Source organism: Mus caroli, unplaced genomic scaffold (genome assembly GCF_978045245.1).
Source record: "Mus caroli unplaced genomic scaffold, Mus_caroli_1 scaffold_4, whole genome shotgun sequence".
Lineage (NCBI taxonomy): Eukaryota > Metazoa > Chordata > Mammalia > Rodentia > Muridae > Mus > Mus caroli.
The window spans coordinates 93,491,348-93,517,300 of NW_028227259.1; the positions used below are offsets into that span (position 1 = coordinate 93,491,348).

The 25,953-nt window shown below is 38.2% G+C and overlaps 1 protein-coding gene across 2 annotated transcripts in view; it reads right to left on the reverse strand.

Moving 5' to 3' along the window:
* The window catches only part of Adamts3 (ADAM metallopeptidase with thrombospondin type 1 motif 3), a 221,790-nt gene that overhangs the window by 100,733 nt on the left and 95,104 nt on the right, over positions 1–25,953 (reverse strand). For both annotated transcript variants that reach the window (XM_021162812.2, XM_021162810.2), the window contains exon 4: positions 9,819–9,975. In XM_021162812.2, coding sequence (XP_021018471.1) covers positions 9,819–9,975 — 157 coding nt within the window. The remainder of the gene's footprint in view (positions 1–9,818; positions 9,976–25,953) is intronic.

Here is a 25,953-nt window from a genome sequence, read left to right on the forward strand (position 1 = left end):
TGAGTAAATTGAGACTTTGGTAAGTTAAGTAACATTATCAAGGTCATAAAGCTATTTGGTACATGTCCTTAGGAAAAAATATACTGCATACAAAACATATTTATCCATCATTCACAGCTTAGACATATCTATAAAGTAGAATTGAGTTATGAGTGTCTTTAGGTACTTTTTAACTTTTGGTTAAAAATAGTTAAGAGCTATACTTTTAAAACTATATCATCACCATAGCTGCCCACACTTTAGTCTTCTATCCTCAGAAATAGGATCTTTTCTTATCTATCCAACATTGTATTTTACTCCAAATTCAGGCATCCTTCAACATTCATGTCTAGTTGCTCAAACAGTGTAGCTTGCACTAGTACTTGAAAGTGGTACAAAATTAATTTGAAGATGTCTCACTGAAGTCTTCACTGAACAATAGCTTAGTTTCAATCAGTTATGTTTTAACCAGTTTTTTTTTAACTACAGTATAATGTTAGATGATAGATCACATGGCTAGGTATACAATGAACAAATAATTATCTTGCATCACAATATCCTAGAAGTTTGTTTAATTTTCTTCGGCATTATATCTTCATGTACTTTGAAAGCATTCCATCTTAAAAATTGACAGGAATTAGCTAATGCAACCTCTTTTACTTTTTCTGTGAGGTAGAAAATAATAAAATTCATAAAAGGGATACATGCTAGACAGTCCAATATCAAACAAAAGTCCCATCAATTGCTGTATTTACTTATTACCAGTTCTGAGACTAGTTGATTAAAATCCAAATTTAAAATTAACTCAAGAGATAAGATTCAAATGACTGAGCCTATTTTGGCAAAATATCCCCAGATAACTATATTCTAAGACATTTAACACGAATGAAGTGACTCTATGAAACAACCTTCATAAAAATATCTAGAAATGTCCAGAGGGTAGTATGAAAGGGGATTGATCAGAAAATGTGTGTCATCCTGTATTCATGGAACATGGTCTTATATTAAGCAACTCTATATCTATGTCATGTTAGAGACTTGTGAGTAGAAATATGGGGGAGGTTCCAAGGGACTAAACACTGAGCACAGTGGCATCCAGTCCCCCATTAGCATATTAATTTTTTGGTTGTACCTCAAATTGCAAATGGGCTTTAGTCACTAGATCTGGGTACCTATGGAACAGAACTGCCATCAAGTGTGATCTTATTTCTCCTCTGTTTTTGCAAACAATCCATAAACATTAAAATAGATGTGCTAAAGGAAATCTGGAGATGGTATTTCTATCACTTTTAACACTTGTTATTCTATCATTGGACAAAAAGAGAAAAATCTTCAGAAGTATATGATCTCATAATGACAATGTGACACTCTATGATTTCCATAAAAAAATTACTGAGTCATTTCTCTATCACTGATAAATGCATCATGCTCCTGTCATCCCTAGAGAAATAAATTCAATAACTCTTACTAACATGTAGAATTCTGTAGCTCTGACTGTTATTATTTGGCTAAATAGACCAAGTATCTAACAGCCTTCTTAAGTTGTATCTCTTTACTAATCCACTAATAGATTAGTAAAGTCCTCACACCTTGTCAGAGAACATTCTTTGTGCAGTGAATGGTTTGAATATGCTTGCCGCATGGGAAGTGGCACTATTAGGAGGTGTGGCCTTATTGGAGGAGTTGTAGCCTTATTAAAAGAAGTATGTCACTGTGGAGGTGGGGTTTTGAGATCTCATATATATGTTCAGGTTTGGACCATGTGATTGACACAATCTCTTCTTGGCTGCCTTCAGATTAAGATGTAGAACTCTTGCTTCCTCCAGCACCAAGTTTGCCTTCATGATGCCATGCTTCCCACCATGATGATAATGGACTGAACCGCTGAAACTCTAAGCCAGCCCCAATGAAATATTTGCCATTATTAGAGTTTCCTTCTCCATGGTGTCTCTTCACAACAATGGAAACCCTAACTAAGATAAAATTTGGTACCATGAGTGGGGTGTTTAACCACAAATGAGTCCCAGTGGATCTTGAAAAACTTGGGACAGGGTAAATAGGATCAAATCACATTACATGTAACTCTCAAATAATAAAATTCTGTGTAAATTGGAATAAGACTGTTTTTTATATGTTAGTTAGACCAGAAAATAATGTTTATGCAGGATTAAATTATGACTATACCAATCTAGACATTGAACAACTGAAAATGCTAAAGTCTTCTCAATGACTGAGGACATCAAATATAATCTATGATCCTTTAAGCAACAAACTATAAATTAAAAGGTGCTTAAGCTTTGGATGAGAAAACTTACTTTAAGCCAGCCAGTCCTCTTTCCAAAGTGTCCTCACAATGACCCTTTGAAGTACATACATATCTTGTATGTCTCTGCAAACATGAAGCTACTGTGCTGAATGACTTCTGTACTGGACAGAGAAGTGTACTGCGTGTGCAATGAGACTAGCTTGGAAAATAGAATGTCAGTCCTCCCTGTCTTTGTACAAAGGTCACCTGCTTACTGGTCATTCCACAGTCCTATCTGAGAAGTCTTGAGTGAAAACGGAAAAGGGGAAGAGGAAGGAAAACATTCCATAAAAAAGTGTTGCATCAAAGAGAAAAGAAACAAACGGAATGCCACCTGTGTTCACTCAGAAAGTAAATACTGTGAGGATATCCACACTCAGAAAACCATCTACAGGTTCCATTAATCCCTATCAATGTCTAAATGGTAATTATTGTAGAAATAAAAAAAGCAATCCTAAAACAAACACTTTCTAGGAACCACAGAGGTCCTAAATCGCTGACAAGAAGTACCAAAGAAAGTACGGAACTGTAAACTGATAGAAGGAAGTACAGTGGAAAGGATTTACCGTCTTGTAATGATTTCTTCTAAAGGGTCCCAAGGAAGATAGACAACAAGACCAAATATACAGTCTTAGTTTCTTTTCCTGACATAGTGATAAAATTATTCAGACAGAAGCAACTGAGAGAGAAATGGTTTATTTCCACTCAGAGTTCAGATGCATTATGGCAGGGAAATCAAAGCTAGGACTCCGAGGCAACTGGGTATCCACTGTAATCACTTTGTAAACTAAAATGAGTGTCCATTTAAAAACTGCTGCTACTTAACCTCTTTGCTTCACACTTACCTAATTCCCAAGATGTAAAGCATGACATTAATTGTAGTTACCCAAACTGTTGTATCATAACTGGCATAAGATTGTAACACGAAGAAATGGAGTTGAGTGATACTCTAGAGCACGCTATAGTGAGCTGAACAATAACTAAGAAAGATCTTTAAAACTTATCAAAGAGCTGGGCATGGTGGCGCACACCTTTAGTCCCAGCACTTGGGAGGCAGAAGCAGGTGGATCTCTGAGTTCAAGGCCAGCCTGGTCTACAGAGTGAGTTCCAGGACAGTCAGGGCTATACAGAGAAACCCTGTCTCATAAAAACAAAAAACAAAAACAAAAACAACAACAACAACAACAACAACAACAACAAAACCCAAAAACCTCATCAAAGATAGGTGGTTTATCAGGGACCCTGCATAGGACTGACCTAGGACCTCTACATATGTTACAGTTGTGTAGCTTGGTCTTCTAGTGGGACTCCTGACAGTGGGAACAGGGGTTGTTTCTGACTCTTTTTGATGGCATTTGGAACCCTTTTCTTCATACTGGGTTGCCTCATATCCAGCCTTAAAATGAGGAGAGGTGTCTATCATACTGAAATTTGATATCCCATGTTTGGTTGATAACCATGGGAGAAGCTTGCCCTTTTCAGAAGAAAAAAGAGTAGAGGGAGAGAGAGAAGGTTGGGGATAGGGGCTGGGAGATGAGGATGGAGGGACAACTGTGGTCAGGATGTAAAATATAAAATTATTATTATTATTATTATTATTATTATTATTATTATTATTATTATTAAAATATGGGAGTTGTAATAAAAGTAATCAAAATGGTTACTATTATAATTATTTTGTACAATATCCATCACTCACATTGCAAATATATAAAAATTATCCTCATATCTGCCAGATATGCCCATTGGTCTAAGTCTGAACTGACAGCCTTTTAGAATATTTCTTCTTGAATTTAAGGAGAGATGCGAGCAAGGAATGCAAAGTACTCTATGGATCTTAGATCATGGCAATCCTACCTGAACCACACTCATGTTTTTTAAATGTTGCATAGTTATAAAAGAGAATGGGATATTAACAAAAGTTTATAGTAGTATAGTTTTTCCAGACTGCTTAACTGAATTCTTCTTCTTAGACAATAATAGAGAAGCCAGTCTTTAGTACTGACAATGGCTGTCAAGATACTAGATGAAAAGCTGCAGCCAAGTTCATGTAGTGAGGAAAGACAGTGAATACCAACATCAAAATCCCTTGCTTGCTCTGTTGACATGTCATTTAAAATTATAAATGAAGAGCTTAAGTACTTAAGAGATTAATGTTAGGTCTAATATTCCAATTTCTTATTACTTACACTTCTGTTTGATGGCATCTTATCAATACAGATATCAAACTATACAAGACACTAATAAAGCCATACTTTTCAAAAATAAGTAAATAAATAAACAAATAAATAGATCAATAAATTTTTAGCAGTCTCTATCTTGTAAGGAAATTAGACAGCACAAATACATAAAATTAGGTAGCGTATAACATATGGTGAAAAATTCATGGGGGTTCTGAAACTGAGGACCAAACTTGGAAAACATTTCAAGGACTACATAGGTTTACTTTTGAACAGCAACATTACAGTAAGTTCCTGTGCAAGTTCATCGATGCTTTATATTGTTAGTATTCATAGCTGAGAAGTTACACATTCTAACTCAAGAAAACAACTTACTATCATTTGTGTTTGCCATGTGAAAATTCCTTAAATATCATTGGCTCTGCTTTCTGGTCACTTTATGGAACAAGACAGTCTTCATATTAAATTAATTTTTGTATAATTATTATAAACACACAGACTGAAATATACTAAAAGATCCTTCATATATGATTAGTATTTCCATATTCACACATGAGTTCAATAGAAGTAGCTCCACAGATGATCCTCAGATGAGATTATAAAGAGTGGTTGAGAAAATTTATAATCTAACACTTCTTAAAAGAATGTTCGCTCAGTGGCATAGCTTTGTATTATAGTAATATCATTTATGAATCATTTACTAATAAAATGTATACTAAAAATAATTTATGTCATCCATAATTTCCTTTTACAAAGTTCATCAAGAATTCTCTTTGATCCACTCACAGGTCATGAGAATCTCCCAGAGCAAACGACTGGGGCTCCTATTCACACGTCTAAAGCCAAAGACGACTCTGCATCTACCCAGGCCCGAGCCTCTCCAAGACCAGTCTTCCCACAACTCCCGCTTGCTCTGTAGTTTCACTTCCCAGTAACCAGGAGCAACTCCTACATCATTTCTGACTACTCCATGTTTCCCACCTGCGACAAAAACACTCCTTCAGGGCACCATGACAACCACACCAGCAACACAAACACTTGGGTTCCTGTAGGAAAATGAAAAACTCTGAAAGAGAGCCAGGAGATAAAGGCTTGTTTCCCACTGGTAGGAAGTAATTACAAAAATTACTTTAACACAGAGCTACTGGAGAATGAATAGCTTGTAATGTGAGGAGAAAAGCTTAAGGCCTAGAGACCAACACAAAATATGGAAAGCTTAGGGATGCCATGTAAACACCCCCTTACCCCTGGACTGTGTGGAACAAACCGCTTAGCATGGCAGTGTGAGCAGTCTTAAGGGCTGGGCAGGGTGTTTGTTTGTCTGTCTGTTTAATCTTAGTTTGGACAAATGATTGAATAGTGGAGGTTGATTTTGACTTCATGTAATTATTAATTACAATATCATAGAGTCACACAGAAAATTGGTTTGTACAGACTACAGATGTCAAAAAGTGAATAATTCCACAATCACAGAGACGTGAATCAAACTCTCCCACCGATGTAGAGACTGGGATGATATAAAGATCATGACGATGTAAAGCTTCTCTATCATAAGCGTGCCAAGCTTCTGTTTGTCACTAGCTAGAAGGATAGCACTGAATCCTAACAGGTACAGGAAGAGCTATAGTTTACCCAAACTGCCAACTCTGCACTGACCATAACTCACAGTGACAACATTAATGGAAGTCTCAATGTACAGCAGGTGGTACTTGCCTATGCTTGTAGGGCCAGAGATTATTAGCTTTGGGTATCTTCTGCTATTTCTCTCCATCTCAATTTTTGACATGGGGTTTCTCATTGAATCTGGAGCTGGCCATTTTGGCTGGGCAGCCTGGCCAGTTGAGTTCCCAAGATCCACCTCTCTCCATTTCACCAGAGTAGGTGAAATACCCCATTAAGTAATGAGAATATATATTGCACATTTGGAGCAACGCTGAAGTTTAAGACAAGCTGTTTTAATACAGGTTTAAACATAGGCAATAAGGCAGTGAGAGTGGGTGCTTAGCAAAGAGCAGTGCCATGAAGACACTGCTGCTGGCTTCTCCAGTGACTGTCACCCACACAGGCAATTATAAAATGTCCTCACTGTTTCCAATGGATCTTCAAATATCCATCCATTATCCCATGTCATCGTCACCAAGGCTTATTCTACTCATGTTCATATGCCCTAATTCAGGGATATCTCAGGTCTCAAATTAGAATTTTGAGATATGTCAGATCCTTGCCTCTCTTCCCTCTCCCAACCCATAAGATCCACTCTATCACAAAACCTTATCATTTTCACTCCAATTTCCACTCGCATCTGGCACTGTTGCTGTATCTCATACTTGTTCTCTTGATACTCAACACTATTGTCTAGGCCATAATCTTTTTTTTTTTTAATTTAGAACAATTACAAAAAAACTCCAACTCAGAAATTTGGCACATCTGAGTAGGTGAACTACAAAAGGCTTCAAAACGTAACCAAGGAATTATTGGGATAAATAGAAAATAGGATAAAATGTTTCTACAGACTCTACTGATAAGCTTTGCAGGGGTACAGGTAATCACTTGTGAACCAATATTTCCCCTGATAACTTGGAAAATGACAAAGACATGCTCCATATATCTGTTTCTCCCTTTTTATACCTTAGCTTTTCTATTGTATTTCTCTTATTGCAACTCGTTGACACATCTCAGATGGACTCTTGACTGGATCCAAAATTTATACTTGGACTATATGTCATCAAAAAAAAATACTCAGGCCCCCATCCTTTGACTAGAAGAGAATTAGGAGGCTATAGTTTGGTGTTTAAACTTATGAATCTGAACTCTCCTTGTGCTAGGGAAAAAAGTTAAACTTTTGATACAAATAGCTAAGTATTCTTTAAAACAAGTGTTCCATGTCCGAGCTACATCCCTACCTTACTTCCATTCCTCTAAACTGTGTGGGATTGGTTCTAATGCTTTGGCTTATTTTTGGCTTCCAAAAATCCATGCTTCCAGACCTCAGTGTCCCTGCCCCCAGCTGGCTTAGATTGATAATAAAAAATTACCATAGAGCCATTGGCTGGGCAAGGCTATGGGGACTTTTAGACTGCACAGCTGAGGGGTCAGGAGAGAGACAGGAAAGACAGAGAATTGTCATCCAGGGAAGGAGAAAGATGAAACTTAAAGGCCTGCTGGCATGTAAGAATCTAGGAAAGTGGCCCTACAGGCCACTTCCCTGATTGGGTCTGGGGTAGCAGAGATGAAATATAGATTTTAAAAGATGTTAACACAGGAATACAAGAGGGGAGTGTTTGGTAGCCTTGGGGAAGATTAGAAATGCCCAACCATTGAGCTAGTCAAGGCATATCAAAATTAGCTGGTGTGTGTGTGTGTGTCTTTAATTAGCAAATAGAGAGGTGCTCTTGGGAGGGTACGTGTGTGTAACCCACCGGGAACCAAAGTAGTTTAATGAATTCACTACTCTTACAGATGGTGTGCAATGTGACAGGAAAGAACTCACTATTAAAAATTATTTAGAGATTCTTGGATGGAATACACACATGACATGATATTATATTGGGAGGAGTGGAGAATTGGATTCTTAATAGGTTACACATTTTTTCTAATCCACATGGAAATTTCTTAAAGAGTTTGGGCTCAGAGATGCTGGGAGCGCCTACTGTGCAAAGAGATGGCTGGCTGCACAAAAGAAGGCAGAGAGAGTCAAAGAAGCTGCCTAACACCCACAACCAGATAAATAAAGGATAGAGATATACAAAATTTGATATAATTGTTTTTAAGAATTGAAGGGAATATAATGATGATTGTTTAGATGTCCTTAAGAATACATAAATGAATAAATATTTTGAGGCTTTTAATCATAAATTATAGGTCAAAGAGCAGGGAATAAGTAGAAAAAACTTTCCTCAGACAGATAATAGAAGCTTATGTTAATTCAAGTTATCTAAAGGGGCATATGTACCCATAGATAGACTAATCTCCATAAAAGGGAGGATATAAGTATATATAGATGAATAAATAATTGAAGCTTTTGATCTTAAATTATAGGTCGAAAAGGAGGGGCTAGGCAGCTTAGCCTATATTAGACAGGAGAAACTTAGGCCTTGATCTCACTATTAGAATTTAATCTTAGAAGAACAAGACAGGAGATTATGGAGGAGCACTAGCTCATCAATAATGTTTGTCTGTATTGCTACCATTGCTTTAAGTTGTTTTAATTAGCAAAATAAAGATGATTGTATGTTTGGCGATATGATTTTAAAATTCCTCTGAGACAGAGATCAAGCTATACCTTTAATGATTTCCAATTACTGGACCAGGAACTATTTTGGGAGACAGGCTCTATATTTGTGGTGACAAGGAAAGGGAGAAAGGACTATGGACCCCTTCCAGAGTGATATGGATCAGATATAAGAGGGAAAGACACCCTGAAAGTCTTGGCCAAAGAAAAGAAAGATTCAAAGAAAATCAAACAGGACAGGCAACTTGATTTGCTGATTCCTCAACATGGAAGAGCCCAATGACTAGATTAGACATAAAAATGTCTCTAGTCAAAACTTCAGCTAAGATTAGATAATAAATCTTGTTGGTTGTGGAATCTATATGATTCCTTGGCCCATCCTTCACATGGCATGAATGAAGATTTATTACAATTGGTTTTTGATAAAATTAACTCATAAAAAGGACAGTTGTCTTTCACCTGTTCAAACAAGTAGCAAAATTTCATCCTTAACTGATCTGTGCATCTTGCAAAATCCATACAATTATTTTTATAGTACTAAAATTTTGGTTATGAGATTCATATATTATAGAATGTAAATATTACAGCAATGGAATGAATGGGCACTAACATTTATAGCAATTGATACTGTAGGGAAATGAATGGAGTGATCAGGTATAGCTTATAGGATCTTTTCTTGTTTGGAAGAGATATAAGTTAAATTCTTCTGTTGATATCAACTTGTGCCCAGGCTTCACTACACCAAACAAAATGAGAAAAACTTCAGATGTCATAACATTTACATTTCCAATCCATTTAAAATAAAATCCTACAGAATTTAACTTATATCTCCCTTAAACAAAAATGATTATCTCTCTGTTTGTCTATCTATCCTGTGCTTACTAGACTTTAAACAAGGCTTAACGATTATAGATTTAAGGGATGATGACAACAACCTATACATCAATCAAAAGAACCTCACTGGCATGTGCTCTTATGAAATATGGAAGCTAAATGGATGTTTAATCAAGGTTTTCTTTCTTTTTGCATGTTGGAGGTATTTTATACCAGGGATTATATCAGTACACTTCATGATTTACTTTACAAACTCTCCTGTAAAACTCTGGTTACTTAAGCTGCCTACCCCTGTGGTAGATGTCTTCAGATACATCTCTGGGAGGCCTGTCCACTGCTGATCTCTTGTAGACAACGTGAATCCTTCCATTTTCTTCATCCATCTGCTTCCCTCTCTCCAAGGGTTCAATGAAATACTCTTCATCATCGCTCTTTATCATCCCAGCCTAAAGAAAGCATAAAATGTGTTCATTTTAAAATTAAATATCATTTTCAGTTCACAAGTACATCCTTTTAAATGGCAAGAGCATAAGTCATGAGAATGGTTTTTCTGTCTGATTATAAATTAAAGGCACTTAAATTATACTAGGCATTCTTATATATTAGGAATCCATAGATATATAGATATATATCACATACAACAAAGAAAATTCATATTGAGGCTAGTGAGATGACTCAGCAGTTAATGTCATTATTGATCTTCTGCAGAGTGCCCAGGTTTGGTTTCAGTCCCCACATCGTGGTTGGCGACCCCTTGTAACTTCAGTTCCACACAGCTAAATGCCATCTTCTGGTGTTCAGGCGCATGTGCGCACATAGATGGTACAAATATATACACCCAGGCACACTCAGTCACACACACAACTTTAAAAAAAATATTCCAGGAATAAAAAATCGATAAGAGGTAAAAAAAAAAACAAAACAAAACAAGTTTAAGCAGCGTAAAAATAAAATCACATGATACAACCATTTCACCAGAGTACCAAAAAAGGTATATCCTATTTGGTATTTCTCACCAAAGAGAATCTTCTACTACACAGGAACTCAGAAAATTCCCTGATTTTCCCTGATGACATGTGGATCCTTTATGACGCCTGCTATATCAATTCTGCAACTCATTTTCATCTACTACATGGGCATTACTGTGTGAGAGATGTGAGTTGTGGACCACACCCCATCTCTATCATTAACTGGCTTTGGAGGAAATCCCCTACTTCCAATATTTGTTAGCCTGGAGAACTCACACATATTCATTGTTAAATGTTCAGTTGTCATTAACAGCAGAAAGTATTGTTAACTAGCTAATCTTACATAACATTAATCTATTGTACTCTGTGTGTGTGTGTATATATATATATCATATATATGTATATACATATGTATATATGCACATATATACATGTATATACATATGTACAACACATACATTTATAAATACACATACACACACAACATTTATGAGTTGAAATTTCATTGTTTGCCTTTTTTAGTCTTTGATTTTCTTCTAAGCCATTAAATCACCAAATCTTGTGGTTTATTTTTTACTTACTTTTTAAAAAAATAATTCCAGACATGTACAGAGGGCATGCTGATTACAAAACTCCTTACCTAGCTGCACATGGTAGTTGTAGATGGCTTTAGTTCCAGCACTGAGGCAAAGGCTGACAGATTTTTGCCAAGTTTGCCATTCTGGTCTACATAGTGAGTTCAAGGACAGCCAGGGCTATACAGAGAGATCCAGTCTCAAAACAACAGCAATTAAAATCTTACCTTCTCTAGTCTCCCTCTTACCTAATTTGCCTGCCCCCTCTTTATAAATCCTACATTCTTGTATCTCTTTTTCTTTTTCTTTTTCTTTTCTTTCTTTTGAGGCCCACAGAGTTTAACCAGCATCATTTGTGTATCCTTTGAAGACTGGTGGCCTACTCACTAGGTGCACAACTGAAAAGACATGGCTGTGCTTCTGCCAGACCCCACTAGTAACTGATAGTTCAGAAGGGAGGAGTAGGGATGAGGGAGCCCCTCTCAGTTGATGATTTAAGGTCAGTAGGCTCAGTGTTACACAGAGCTACTGCAAGTTGCCATAGCTGCTAAGAGACCAAGATAGCATTGACTGTAAATGCCTTGGAGACAGCATGTTACACTGCTTCTCCATGTTGTCTGGACTTTATACTCCTTCTGACCCTCTCTTCTGGGATGTTTCCTGAGCCTGACAGGGGGGGCTTGTGCAAGTGTCCTATGGAGCACTGCACACTTATTTATTCTCAGTACCATCAACAACCAAGTATCTTCATGTTCACTGCAGTTCATTGGTAGAGAGGAAGAGTCTACCTTCACTATCACTTCTGTAGTTAGTTCATTTACATTACAGAAATTACCCCCCTTGAGATTGTTCAAAGATCCCAATGATTCACAAAGGTAAGTCTGTGATTGAAGAAAGCAGGTAAGGACTGTGAGCACTGGGCAGTGTCTACTAAGCCACTTGAAAGTAAGAAGGAAGACAACGACAAGAATTATCCCATTTGCTTCTTTAAGACATTTCTCTATATATTATAGGTGAACATTTAAATACCAGGCACCACGATACTACTTTTCCCCAGTAAAGTGCAGGTAAAACTCAAACTTCAAACTGAACATCTCCCTTAGGAAACAAGGTACATTTAAGCAAGCTTGGGATAGTATCAGTGGCAAGGCAAGAGGCGGGATCTGAGGCTTAGCTTTGATCTGATTGTAGACCTTTGATTTGATTTTACATAGACCTTTGAGCCAGAAGTTTCATGACATATAATATTGGCAGGTGATTGGATTTAAGAGGTAAAGCCTAGCAGAAGCCAGCTGTGTTGACCACAGCACCTTCAGAAGTGACTCCCGCAGAGATCAACGTAGTCCTCGTGGAAGAAGCAAGTTGGTTCTGGAGAGAGTGGTGTGTTTCCAAGTGAGGCACCATGTGCTTGATGCCTTCTGCATTCAGCTGTTTTCCCTTCTGCTTTCCCACAATGTGGTGAAACGTGGGGGACCTTGCCAAGCACGAAGATCCTGTTCTTTGGATTAGATTCTCGCCACCAGCATCATGAACTAAATAAATGCTGTTCCTTTATAAAGACTGAGGCTCAGAGATTTGCTATAGCAGCGCAATAGAGGGGAAATGCTCGCACACATGATCTCTAATGTGGACGTGCAGGAAATGTGAGTCTGAACTTCCATTAATTTAAAGGAAACATTATCCTAAAGTACTGTTTTAAAAAAAAACACAGAAAATAAATTGCCAAAGACATGCCTCATCTACCCTCTAGATTCAATCTAGCAAAGCAAAGCATACACGCCTAAAGAGATTCAAGAAGCTGGTTACCAAAAGTCCAGCAGCATGGTTGATGAGCGTGAAATCACATTGGGACACTGCCCCTTTCATGACCTCACTGAACACAACAAAATAAAGTCAAGGGCTATTCTTTAGTTTCCTTTATTTTTGAGATCATAATATAATTCCAGCATTCCCCCTTCCCTTTCCTCCCTACAAATCCACTCATACTCTTTTTCAAGTGAACGGTCTTCACTTTTCTTGTTGTTACATACATACATATATATATAGTCCTCATCCCTCATCAAGAAGACTTGTCTTTGCAACAGACTAAAACAATTATAGAAAGCCACACCAAACAAAATGCAGCTCTGGGGAGCTCAATTCCAATGGACACACCTACAAAACACACCTACATCAAGGTTTCCATGGAAGAGGAGGCAGAAAGTTTCAACAAGCCAGAAGATCATGCAGTTTCCTGGAAGATTGCTTCTCCAGATAATATCACAGACTGATGACTTTTAAATCTAAATTATCTAATACGTACTTCTGTAGACTCACCTTAGCATATTACCATGGTACATTATTCACAGCATCTCAATTTCAAGTAGCACAGAGGGCAAAGGTGCTCTCTCTAAAATAATCACATTCTTTTGGACAAATGACGATAGACTACAAATGGCCTGACCATGAAAGGGCTCAAAATACCAGGTGTTTCCTTATGGCAGTTCCTGCCTTTCGGAAGGGGTATGTGTCACAGAAAGTCATGCTAGGGTCTAGATTGACACTGACTCTGACACTCTGTTAGTCTGCCCAATGAGCAGTGGAAAACCTTGCCAGGAGCTTGCCTGAGTCCCACTGTTCATCGGTGCAGCACTACTACACAGGATAGAGTTACACGGATCTCAGCCAACGGCAAAAATGAGCCAGAAAATGTCACCTGGCTCTGTGCCCAGGGAGCATAGACAGAGCTTGATGAGCAGACAAAGGTGGCAACCTCAAATGAACTACTGTCACTTCTTTGCCTACTTTTCCATTGCTTCCTCTTGCACTTGACACTCACTTCCACAGTCCTGAAGTCTTGCTCTGTCTACGACTCTCAAGGAACCGTCTTACTGTGGTCAAAGGGGAAAGGCTGCTACTCTTCAAAAGCCGTTGCCTTTGAATAGTCTTTGTTTCATCAAAAAAAAAAAAAGTGTTAGCTCTTTAAAAGTGATTTTCGTATACCTTCACTCCACAGAAACTTGGCGCTCCACCTTCTGACTCATGGCAATATGTTACCTCTGCTGTTTTTCTCTCTTATGGCTCTTATTACAAGCCATCACGGATGTGCTTATAGGCTTGTGACTATTTATTATCCTTTCTCCTCTGCAAGTTTGTCCGATCCCAAGGCAGCCGTGTCTATCTTAATTAGACTTTTAATCCTTAAGCACTGGCACAACATCTGGCACACATTTTGCATTCAGTTTTTATAATGAACAACTATATAAATAAACTCTAGAGATAAAGGCATAAATCATAGTTACAGCTGTGTGCTGGAGGCCAAATGCACACAAGAATAACTTCACTTCACAGGGGAGATATTTGGAGGTTTCAGTCCATAATCGTTATCCCTGCATGCTTAGGTGGGTAATCGTGGTGGTGGGAGTATGTGGTGAAGAAGAACAAGGGCAGAGCAACCGCAAGTGGATAGAGTATGGCATAGCCTCCAGGGACAATCCCTGCTACCTTCTTCCACCCAGGAGACACTACCTGCCATAGTTCTGCCATCTGCCAGTGATCTATCCAGACTTTAAAATCACCCATGGATTAAGGAATTCACTTAGCTAAAGCCCTCATAATCCAACTGCCTTAGAAAATGCCATCAGACACCCAGAGGTGCTCTTCCCCAATTTCCTGTCATGTTGGAAAGCAGGATTAATCAATACAGGGGATATAGAATTTTTATAAGTTTATGGTAATTTTCAAAAGATGGGAGAATGCTGGAGGCATTGGTATGCTGGAGGCACAGGAAAATGTATCAGAGCTGATGCATCTCTTCTTCTCACTCAGACTGATAGCCACAGCTCCTTCAACTTCCTTCTTTGATCTTGTCCCTTGAATGTTTATGACTCTGTCTTGTCACAGGCTCTATCTTCTTACTCTGTCCTAGGGGTTCCACTCTGACCTCAAAGGCTCCCTGCCAATCCCCAAACACCACAGGTGGGCACAATCTCTCTTTAACGCCCTGGTACTAGCTCTGTCCTTTGAATCATCCCCCTCTAGAATTCCATCCCTTTTAAGTTCTGGAGTATGTCCTCTCAGGTCAGCATGTTCTAGCTTCCCATCTGCTCTTCACACAGCAGCCAGCATCTCTTTCCTGCTCCACTGTATAGTCTGGACATTCGACATAATCAAGCACTCATTATATTTGCTGTCTGTTGAGAGTCTTGGTCCTACATTTTGCTACTCTCCTTTACATTGCTTGCTAGCCCAGAGTTCCTTTAGTTCCTTTCGGTCTGCTTTGTTCACTCTGTGTCCCACATGCCCCCACAGGGTGCTTAGCTCAAACTATCTCATCCATTAGTATCTTTATAACGAAAAAAAAAATGACAAGAAACAAAAAGAAGAATAAGGTATGATGTTAGATTAATCCTAAATCTTGAAGTTGCATGACTAAGAAATTCATTTATTGACAGAAGCAGAAAAGCGAGCTGGGGACAGGAATACCTACCTACCTGAAATCTCAACACATGAACAGTGGAGGCAAAAGGATTTGAAAAGGCTAAAGGTAGGGAAAGTTGTTTTATCTGTGTTCTCCTTAAGTACTAAGTGTAATTGCTAACATTTAATGGAGGAATTTGTGAGTGATTTTCAGAAATATAAGCATATCCACACTGGATTTCAGATATATCTTGCCACGTACAGTAAATAAATATGTTGAAAAACTGAACGAGGAAAGTCTGCAAATACATTTAAGGTCAATAGAAAAAAAAAAAAACCACTTACAAAATTCTCAAAGGACCTTAAATTGGCATGAAGAAAAATCCCTGACGCCCAGGTGGCTCGCCACTCCTTTTCCCCACTGGTCATCTAGAAGTCTCTAGATGGCTCTCTGTGAGCCTTTGGAACACCAAGTTCCAACTCTACACAAACTTTGCAACATTTACCATTTTACTCCATCCCAGGGAAGCAGAACAAAGGCTGGCTTACAGCTTATATTTAGGAATAGAGGGAGAAAACATTAACACAAAAAGAACCAAACGTCATGGGGGAAAAAGGCTAAAGGACTGGCAAGAGGCAGAGGAGGAAACCATGAGAGTAGAGTCCGGGTTCCCAAGGAAGGACCTGCAGTGTGCAAAGAATGAAGCCAGTGAGAAGCAACCTGGACAGACTGTGGTGTTTAACTAGAGTGGTAGGGGCTGGAAACACATTACAAGGAGCTACAGAGACAGCGGGTGGTAAAACAGCGTGTATTTTAAGGTCTAGAATATTCTTAGCTATTGTAGGTGGGTTCTGATGCACATCTTTCCACCACACTATATTGATGTTTCTCCTTTGGTGGTGACACAAAAACTGGAGGGATTATTTAAAAGGTGCCCTGTATTTTCAGGGAAAATAAAACTTGCCCATGCATACTTAACTGAGAAAAAAAAAAACAAAACATCAATGCTGATCATTAAGCACTGAAGACCTTTTTATGTACGAACATAGTTATTTACATAGTGAAGCACTCAAAAACACTTTTGGAAGCTCAAAGGCCATGGGTTGTCATGCCTTAACATTAATTAGCTCACACTCCTGTCAGCTCCCGGGTTCCCTTTGTATAAGATATACTTATGACATCCAAGGGTAAAATGCAATGTGTGTAACATTTCTAAAAACCTAGACCATGGATGACATTCTAGGTGTTAATAATACTCATAATCCTGCCAGAAATGTACAACTTGAAAGTTATAAACCTAGATGTTTTTGAAATGCCACACACAAGGTTACATATGCTCCTGAGGGACTCTACTCAGACAAACAGTTTAATTTGCCATTAATGCTATTTATATAATAAGATTTTAGAAATTGCCCTTCCCCCAAAGAGCTCCATTGTGCCATTTCAATCCCATACAACAAAACAAAATATTTGCCACGTTTCTCAAGCTAGTTTTATAAATTAAACACTTTTAAAACTAGCATCATCTGATCTAGTATTAAATAATGAAAGGTTCATTTTGTTTGAATTCTAACAGAGGTTCCTTGACAGCCCTTTGGAGGGGATAACAGTATCATGGATGCTAAGAAGCCCGATATCCCCTTCACATCTGGGCATCTCTTCCAGCTGTGTCACTCACTTCACAAAGTGCCAAAAGTCCAGCCTTGAGTCAGCGAGCTGCCTAGGATAGAAACAGCCATCACTAGGGTAGGGCCACATGCCTCTCTCACTGGGTGGGGTCCTCACGGCCGTACCTGACACCAGCTCTAATACACTAGATCAGATAGTTCCCTCACTCGGTTATTATGTGAATGGAGGGTGTGGAGCACAGGGTGGTTCAGATGAGATAATGTCTATGAATTTATTTTATAAACTATAAAGTTATACAAGAAATGTAAAACACAATTCTTTATAGGTCACAGTAATAAAAGCAAGTCACCAAGGAAAGATTAACTTGTACTTAGCTCGATTTATGATGAAAATCAGCCTCAAAGAGAGTTCTTAAATTTCAGTCAAAAATTACTAATCTCTCTTCAGAAATTCTGTGTCAGATAGTCTAAAAACCTCATGTCCTGTTTTACTTACACCACAAGAATGCCGTTATTTTGTTTTGTTAAAACAGGATTGGAGCTATGAATTTCATCCAGGAATTTCATGAAGCATGTCCCAAATACAATATGGATGTTGTTGACACTAAATACCAGTTCTGCCAAATTGGCCAAATTGGGCACAGCAGTAAACTATGAGGGTACAGTCACCTAAGGTACTGACATGATCTGAATGCCTAGAGTAGCTCATGGGAAGGTGTGCAAAAGACACACACAATGTTCTGCCATGGATGTCATTAGAACTACAGCACTGCAGCAGCATTTTAGCTCATGAAGGCTATATGAATACACAGCCCAGGGTTAAATATACTCTGTTCTCCTTCTTCAGTTATTGCAGTCAGTGCACGGGCAAATACCTTATCTGGTTCCTATTTTATCAGCACAATGGACAGTACTTATTTGATAAAGATAACTTCCTAAGGTTTCCTCAATTTCAAGAGGTATTTCAATGATATCACCAAATCTCTACAGAAGATGTAATGAAGACCACAATGTGGCTGGATAGAAAGAATAGTGTGGCTTAGAAGGCTGCCTGTAAGCCCAAAGCAGGAGCCCCACTTAAATTACTCTCACACAGATGGACAGACAGACAGTCAGACACACATACACGAGGGGGGGGGAGAGCGCGCAAATATTAGAATGCTGTCTTTATTTTAACAGCATCTAAAAATCTTGAAATTCCCTTTCAAGTTTATAAGATTGAAGTGTATTTGCACAACCCCTTCTATGAAGGGAGTGAACAGGACTTAAAAGAAAAAAATAAAAGAATCCATCTCAACCCGCAATACAATTAACTGCTAAAATGAGGAGTCTGCTGATCAGTGACTTTGAGAGTGACCGGTTCAGTTTCTTAATTAGGGAGTACAACCTCCAACTGACTCTCATCAAAATCAGCGCCACAAGCAATGAAAGTCTGGAGGGAGCTTCTGAAGGCTGAAGGGCTTTCTGTAACTGCTCCATTTCCCTCGTCTCCACCACCAGCCTGTGCCCACCCCAGTTACACTGAACACAGCATGGCCTGTTTCCACTCGACCACATCATTCACAAACTGACTCCTAGAAAGGACGTGACATTCTAAAAGTCCCAGGAAGTTCACTGTAATAAGTGGTACCAACAGGTCATAGTGTTTGCTGTGTGAGAACAGGGAGGGGAGGGTCATCCAGATATTGGTAAGCCAAAATTTCCTCCTCTTGACAAACTGACTGGTTTTCCCTTATAAATGCTACATTATATGTAACATCACCTGTGAGAAAACTCACCATAAATCCCACAGGACTGACTTGTTCTGAGATATAATTTCCTTGTTCTTCTTGACTTTTTCTCTTTGTAAAATTTGTTTAAGTTAGCATGGCTTTCGTTATGGCATTTTGTATATGCGTGTGTCCTTTTCCTTTGTTTAAATGCATTCCCTCTTCGGCTCCCCGCTTCTGTGGTCTCTCGCTCTCTGATTGCTTCTGTTCCTTACAGTAGGTAGTTTTCCTTTCTGTTTTCATTGTCTTATCATGGGACTGTATTTAAACTGAATATTCTCACTTACTTGACATGATGGTTACTTATTGAACCAACTGTAGAGCTGGTATTTCAAGTTGAAACTCTCAGATCACTACTTTACCTGAAAGGAGAAAGCTATTTTTTTTTTAAAATGTATAAGTTATAGGATTAAATGTCTTAACAATATTTAGCCTCATTAAATATTTCAAAGATATATGGGTTCCTGATGACACAAATTATCATTGTTCATAATTGTTAGGAAAATACGAGTCTGTAACCACAAATACTGGTTTGTTTTTTACTTCTTAATAATTCACACTCTACACTGGTCAATAATTGTAAAATGTATAACGTGTTATTGAGTGCTTCATTCTATGACAAAGGAGCCTTCATTCATGTTCATGAAAGCATACACCCAAGTACAACCTCAGTAGCCATGGAGAAAAAGGCCAACGTTCACCAAACAGGCCTCTTCCCTCTTTGTAAGCCACAAAGAGAGGCATATAAACCACACTATCAAATCAGTCGTCCACTCTACTTCCACTCCATGTGACTGCTGCTAACCATTCATTTAAGTGGCTGAGAACAGACAGAGCCTTGTGTTGTTTTCTATTGCTGCTGTTACAAAGCCTCACAAATGGAAAGGTTGGAAACAGCAGATCAGAGTTCTAGCGAGCAGTGGAGGGCTAGCAGAGCCCACTCCGGCAGCCTTGGATGGGTTGCTTTGATGTCCCCACACTACTCTCACACCCACCACTCCACATTTCACAACAGCACTTTCCATTCTAATAGAACTGAAAACCTACAAAGAACTTACTTGATGTGAGGGGAGAGTGAGAGCTACTGCCATCGTCCTGCCTTCTTTGTCAACCGCTCTTGCCATGCCTCTGCTGCTGGCAAACACAGACAGCTGAGGCAGTACTTCACAGCTATGGCAGGAGCTGAGAGGCCCTTCTCCATCCCATGCCAAGTGAGAGCCTAAGAAATTAGCCAGGATTCTACCATAGCACCGCATACACGGTGAGATGTCAAGATAACCAACCTGCAGTTTAAAGCTATAAAATACAGTAATATAAGAAATGGGGCTTGGGGAGCAACAGGAGGAAGTGGGGGATAAGGAAGAGGTAGAGGAGGTGGCAGTCCTGGTATTTGTAGTGGTAAAAATCCTAAGCCAGTGCTCTGCTCAGAATTCAGGGCAGCAAAAGGAAGCATAGCAAAGGAGGGAGAAACACGAGTTACTAAAGAGAGCTTGCCGCTTCTGCTGCACAGGAAAACTCCATGCCTAAGTCCTCACCTAAGTTTACTTAAGAAATATATATGTGTGTGTGTGTGTGTGTGTGTGTGTATACTTCCCTCAAAATGTTAAAGCACAGAAAATTGCTTTAAATTTTGGTGGAAGGACAGAGAAAGTTAAAAAGCAAGTCATACAGTAACTTATAGAACATTTTGACATTTAAAAGTCAGTCTCATAACTGAGTGACCAAATGAATTATGTGCATAGGGCATGCTAGGGCCAGTCATGACTGTACAAAGGGACAGATGGAGTGAAGGAAGACCAAGAAGACTGTGGAAGGAACTGAAGTAAAAGAACGAAACTATTGCAGGTTATGGTTATATTCATTTCAGAAAGTTCTAAAAATCATTAGTAAAATATTTTTCATAAATATATAATACAACCTTTCAGATATAAGATTCTCAAAGAAAATTATGACCCCTCTCATATGGAGAATGTGTGAATTATTCATTAAAAGCCACTTTGCTTAACTCTCTTTTGAGACAAAAGTCTCCAAAATAGGCCTTAATTTAGATTGTTAAAGTCCCATTTTATTAATATAGTCAATTCAACAAGCCACCAAGGTTTGTAGTGGTAGAAAATCACTACATTCATTGTGATTGAATGCTCACAAGAGGAAGCCAAGTGTGGTGGCACACAAGTTCATCCTAGCACTTAGAAGGCAGAGGCTGGTGGATCTCTGAGTTTGAGGCCAGCCTGTTCTACATAGCATGTTCCAAACATGCCAAGGTTATACAGTGAGCCCATTTCTCAGTACACGTGTGTGTATGCACACATGCAAGATCATGTGTGTGTGTGTGTGTGTGTGTGTGTGTGTGTAGGATATTGGAGCCTTAGCTTGGTTCACAGCTTTTCTAAAAAGAAAAAAGTATGACTTCTAAAGTCATTTAAACCCCTTTTGGCTGTTTCTCAATCTGAGAAAAATCATGAGGATTTGACTGGGTAATCTCAAAAGTAGCTTCCAATTCAATTACTCTGTTATTCAAATTATATTCCAGCATCAAAGCTCCTAGGAAACACATGAATTTGAAAATCTGTCCCTGCCAATATCCTGAGATCCACTTATTCCCATAATAAATAACTGAAATATGACGATATGACTAATATAATTAACTCCTAAAGTAGGTCACAAATGTTAACATGCCAAAGAATTTAGGTCCCAACCTCAGAGCTGTTTCCGTGTTCCACACTCCAGGGTCTGATTCAGAAGGGCTGTGCTGGCCATCAGACATCTGCAATTTTAAGCAGTACTTCACATGTTGCAAACGGTGGTGGTCTGAAGATTACAGCTTGAGAAAAACTGCTTAAAAATCACATGCCAATCAAAATGAATTTTAGATGCATACTCTCCTGAATTTGGGGCCAGGAATCCAGCTCAGTGGTAGAGTGACTGCCATTCATATACCATTCCTGGCACCCCAGAAGATTTAAAAACAAATCTGAAGATGACTCAAAGGAAATATAAATAAATGGAATCTATGAATTCAAGTAAAGGTTGTAATTAAACATGTAATACTTATCCACTAAAAATATAATACTAGGTGTATTTCTGAGGGGCTTAACTTTATAGAATGACTCAGCATCTTATATTAATAGCTACAAGAAAAATATTAATAATCATATTTTAATGCAACAGGAAAATGTCTATCAACAGCTGTCATGGGAAATACAATGTTTTACAGATTCTAGCAAATGAAATAATATAAAGAAAACTTAAAATCCAAAATAATCTCAAATTTTACTTTAGCAACTATTTAAAATAACATTCATGCTCATACCAAAGAAAATTACATTGTAGAACTTTATTAGCATATACTAAATATATCAAGTATAGGAATAATATATCAAGTGAGCTTTGTCATATTTTTAGATATGTAGATATGGGACTATGTTTGATCATAGATACTACTGATGAGTAACCACCATGCCTAGGGTTGAAATCTACAGTCCCTGTGCAAACAATGAGCCACAGTCATTGCTTCTAAAAGGACAAGCTAGACTATAGTCAGCACTACAGTAAAATAGCTGTAGATATATTTGACAGTATGAAAGTTCCATTTGTAAACAAGAAATCCTTCTGGATCAAAAGAACTCCTCACACAGCTTGCTATTTTCCTTTTGGTAAACCCCACACAATGGGGTCAATATAGTCTCAGTGGGTGTTTTCAAATGTGTTAAAATAAAAATAAGTCACGTGGAGCTCTTTTCTGGGTGCAGATTCTGATTCATGGCCTAAGTCTATATTTATTCTTAATTAAGAAACTGGGTGTGTGGTATATATGCTAAACATACACACACACACAAGCACACACACACACACACACTGAAGCTCAAGAGGAACATCTGTATCTTTCTCCACAACCTCCCACCTTATTTATTTGCGACAGGCTCTCACTAAATAGTGAACTCTTTGTTTTGGCTATTCTGACTAGCCAGTCAGCTCTTAGAACCCACCTGCCTCTGCTCCCCCAACACTGTACTCACAGGTACACTAGGAAATTTGGGAACTTGCATTCAGGTTTTCTGAATTTTTATAACAAGTGCTTTTACCTCCTGAGCCATCTCCCCAGCTCTGAGATTCGAGATTTCTAACAAATTCCAAAGTAATATAACTGAGTCTCATCCTAGCTCAGCACACTGAATTAAGTACACCCTTGGGCATCTCCACCTGAAACTTTTGACACATTCTGTTCTTGGAATGAAAACTAACGGGTTGTTGACCATTTACCATGTAAGCCAATTTAATGACTCCTCTTTAATATGTGTAGTCATTACATCAGTTCTGCTCCTCTAGAAAACATTACACACAAGTGTCAACATCTGAGTGTGAAATCCCAGGGATGGAGGCCACATCTGTAATCCCAGGAATCTTACTTTGAGGTGCATGGCTGACCAAGAGAATCTCAGAAGCTATAAAGACAGCTAGTCTGATGTTCACAACAGCAAATAATAAAGAGACCCTTGTCATGGCATCTGAGGTTGACCTCATGTGCACAGTCCACATGTACACTGAGATGTATACACAAAAACACACATACACACATGTGTTAAGATTAAAAATATATATTAACTAATTGATTTTAATAACTTAATAATGGTAATACTTAAGTACTAAAAGCGACCAATAAAGACTAGCAGTGTTCTTGGACATCTTCTTAGCCCTCATTTATCATTTTCTACAAATGGTACCAGGGATAAATAATGGAATTGATGAGTTTTTCCTCATAGATTTTATACATAACCAAAGTATTGAGTTCATAACAAAAGAAAATAATGTACTATAGGCAGAACTCCCTGTGTGCTTAATTAAGAAAATCACTTTGTAATAATGAGAATAATTTAAGAAAGAGGAATAATAATCTTAAGAATAATCTTCAAACACCAGTCTACGCTGGACCTGCACACACCTAAGTTGAAAAACTCTCACTTCTTATTCTTTTAATGAAAGCCGTACTTGTTTATAGGACTAACAAATGACTAGTTCAAGCCCAGAATCAGTTTAGTCAAACCTGATCCTGATGTTACTATTACCTCCTGATCAAGGGCCACACTGTGCGTGCAAGTTACAGGATTCGGCAGCAGAGGCCATTTCCCATTATCAAGTATACAGAATAAATGCAAAACAAAACAAAACAAAACAAAACAAAAAACCCAACGTTAAATACTTAAATACTCTCCCTTTGTACCATCCATCTCATATATCAAATTGCTACTAGTATTCTTGTTTTGTGATACAACATTGATACATATGATGATGATCAATCTTGATTGCTAGTTTGTTTGGGTTTGAAATCAACGAAGGGAACTAGATCCAAGGGATATTCAGTATTGTTTGCTTGCCCACTTTGGTTTCTTGCTGCTTATATAGTGCATCTATATCACTGCGATTGCATCATCTCCACTATGATTAGATCCCAGCTTCTTCAGCCTTCCAATGTGGCCTGAAGACTCTCTAAAAATATCAAGCTCTGGCTACTCAGTTAGGACTACAGAATAGTCCAGTTTTATAGACTGAGCAGACACCAGATTCTTAGCCAGGCATGTAGATAGTTACGGTTGGACTATCCAGCCCATATCATGTAGGCCAATTTAATGATATCCTGTTGTAATATGTTAATTAACATCAGTTCTGTTACTTATACTCAAATTGTAGTAGTCTAATAAAAAGACAGTTCACAATTGTCAAAACAAGTATACCTTCTTACAAAGCAAGCCTTGGCTCTAGCACATGCAATGAGAGACTAAAGTACTTGCTATTGGAAATAGCTAATCTGTTGGTTACTGCATGTCATAGGACAATGTGTTCCACACACCTTATTCTTCCAAAATCATTTTTCCTATACTTTTACTGTATGAGGATGAAATATTACACAAATATTGGATTGTTCTATAATAAAAATCTGTTACTATTATAAACTTTGGTGGTGCACGCCTTTAATCCCAGCACTTGGGAGGCAGAGGCAGGTGGATTTCTGAGTTCAAGGCCATCCTGGCCTACAGAGTGAGTTCGAGGACAGCCAGGATGATACAAAGAAACCCTGTCTCGATAAAACCATACATACACACACACACACACACACACACATGTATATATATATATATATATATATATATATATATATATACCTTCTTCTGGCATCAGGATATGGGTCAAATGGTATATTTTCCCGAGGAATTTAAAATTATGTGTCTTAAAGATGACCACTTAATAAGGCATTTCTAAAACTAGGGAAAGTGGATATATAATAAGTAAGTCTAAAATAAATCAGTCATGTGCAGCCACACTAAATATGGTCCTTGGTACATACCACCATGCAAAGACTCTGATCTCTCATGTCCAACAAAGAGAAAAATAGCTTTAATTCTAATTTACTTTAGTTTGAAAACTCATGTGAATCCAGATAGGCAAATTGTTTAAAAAGATATGCATTGCTATATTTATGATTTGCAGTAATTTTGTTCTATAAGTTGCCCAAAAAACCCCACAGGCAAAGACCGTCACTCCTGGGGAAATGACAACATTTGGTTCCTCATGACTCACATCACAACTTCCGTGCACCAATATCTGATCTTGGTTTAAGTATGCCAATTTAAAGACTGTTTATATTGAAGACCGTGCCTAAATCTGCAAATCAACACAGGGTAAAGCTTCTGTAATGTGTTTATGTTCTCATTTAAGAACACTACAGAGCACGTCAGCACTACACACAGGGCCCTTTTAAACAAGCAAACCACCAACAAAACCATGAGAAGCTGGGTCTTTCAGTAAATGGACTACAGGAAGAGTAGTTGTTCCCACCACAGATCCCAACTAGAAAAACAGGTCACCACTTTGTTTGAATTCAGATATGAATATATGTGGTTAAGGGACTTAAATTTTTTGTGGCTCACAGTGAAAACAGAAGGTCCAAGAGCATGCATCCATCATGAGGGTGACATATCAAGTTTGTCAAGCAAACACATTTAAAATTTGGAATCCATAAATTGTCAAGATAGCTGTATTTCAAAGTAACAGTTACATTTATTGAATTTCTTAATTTTTTTAAACAC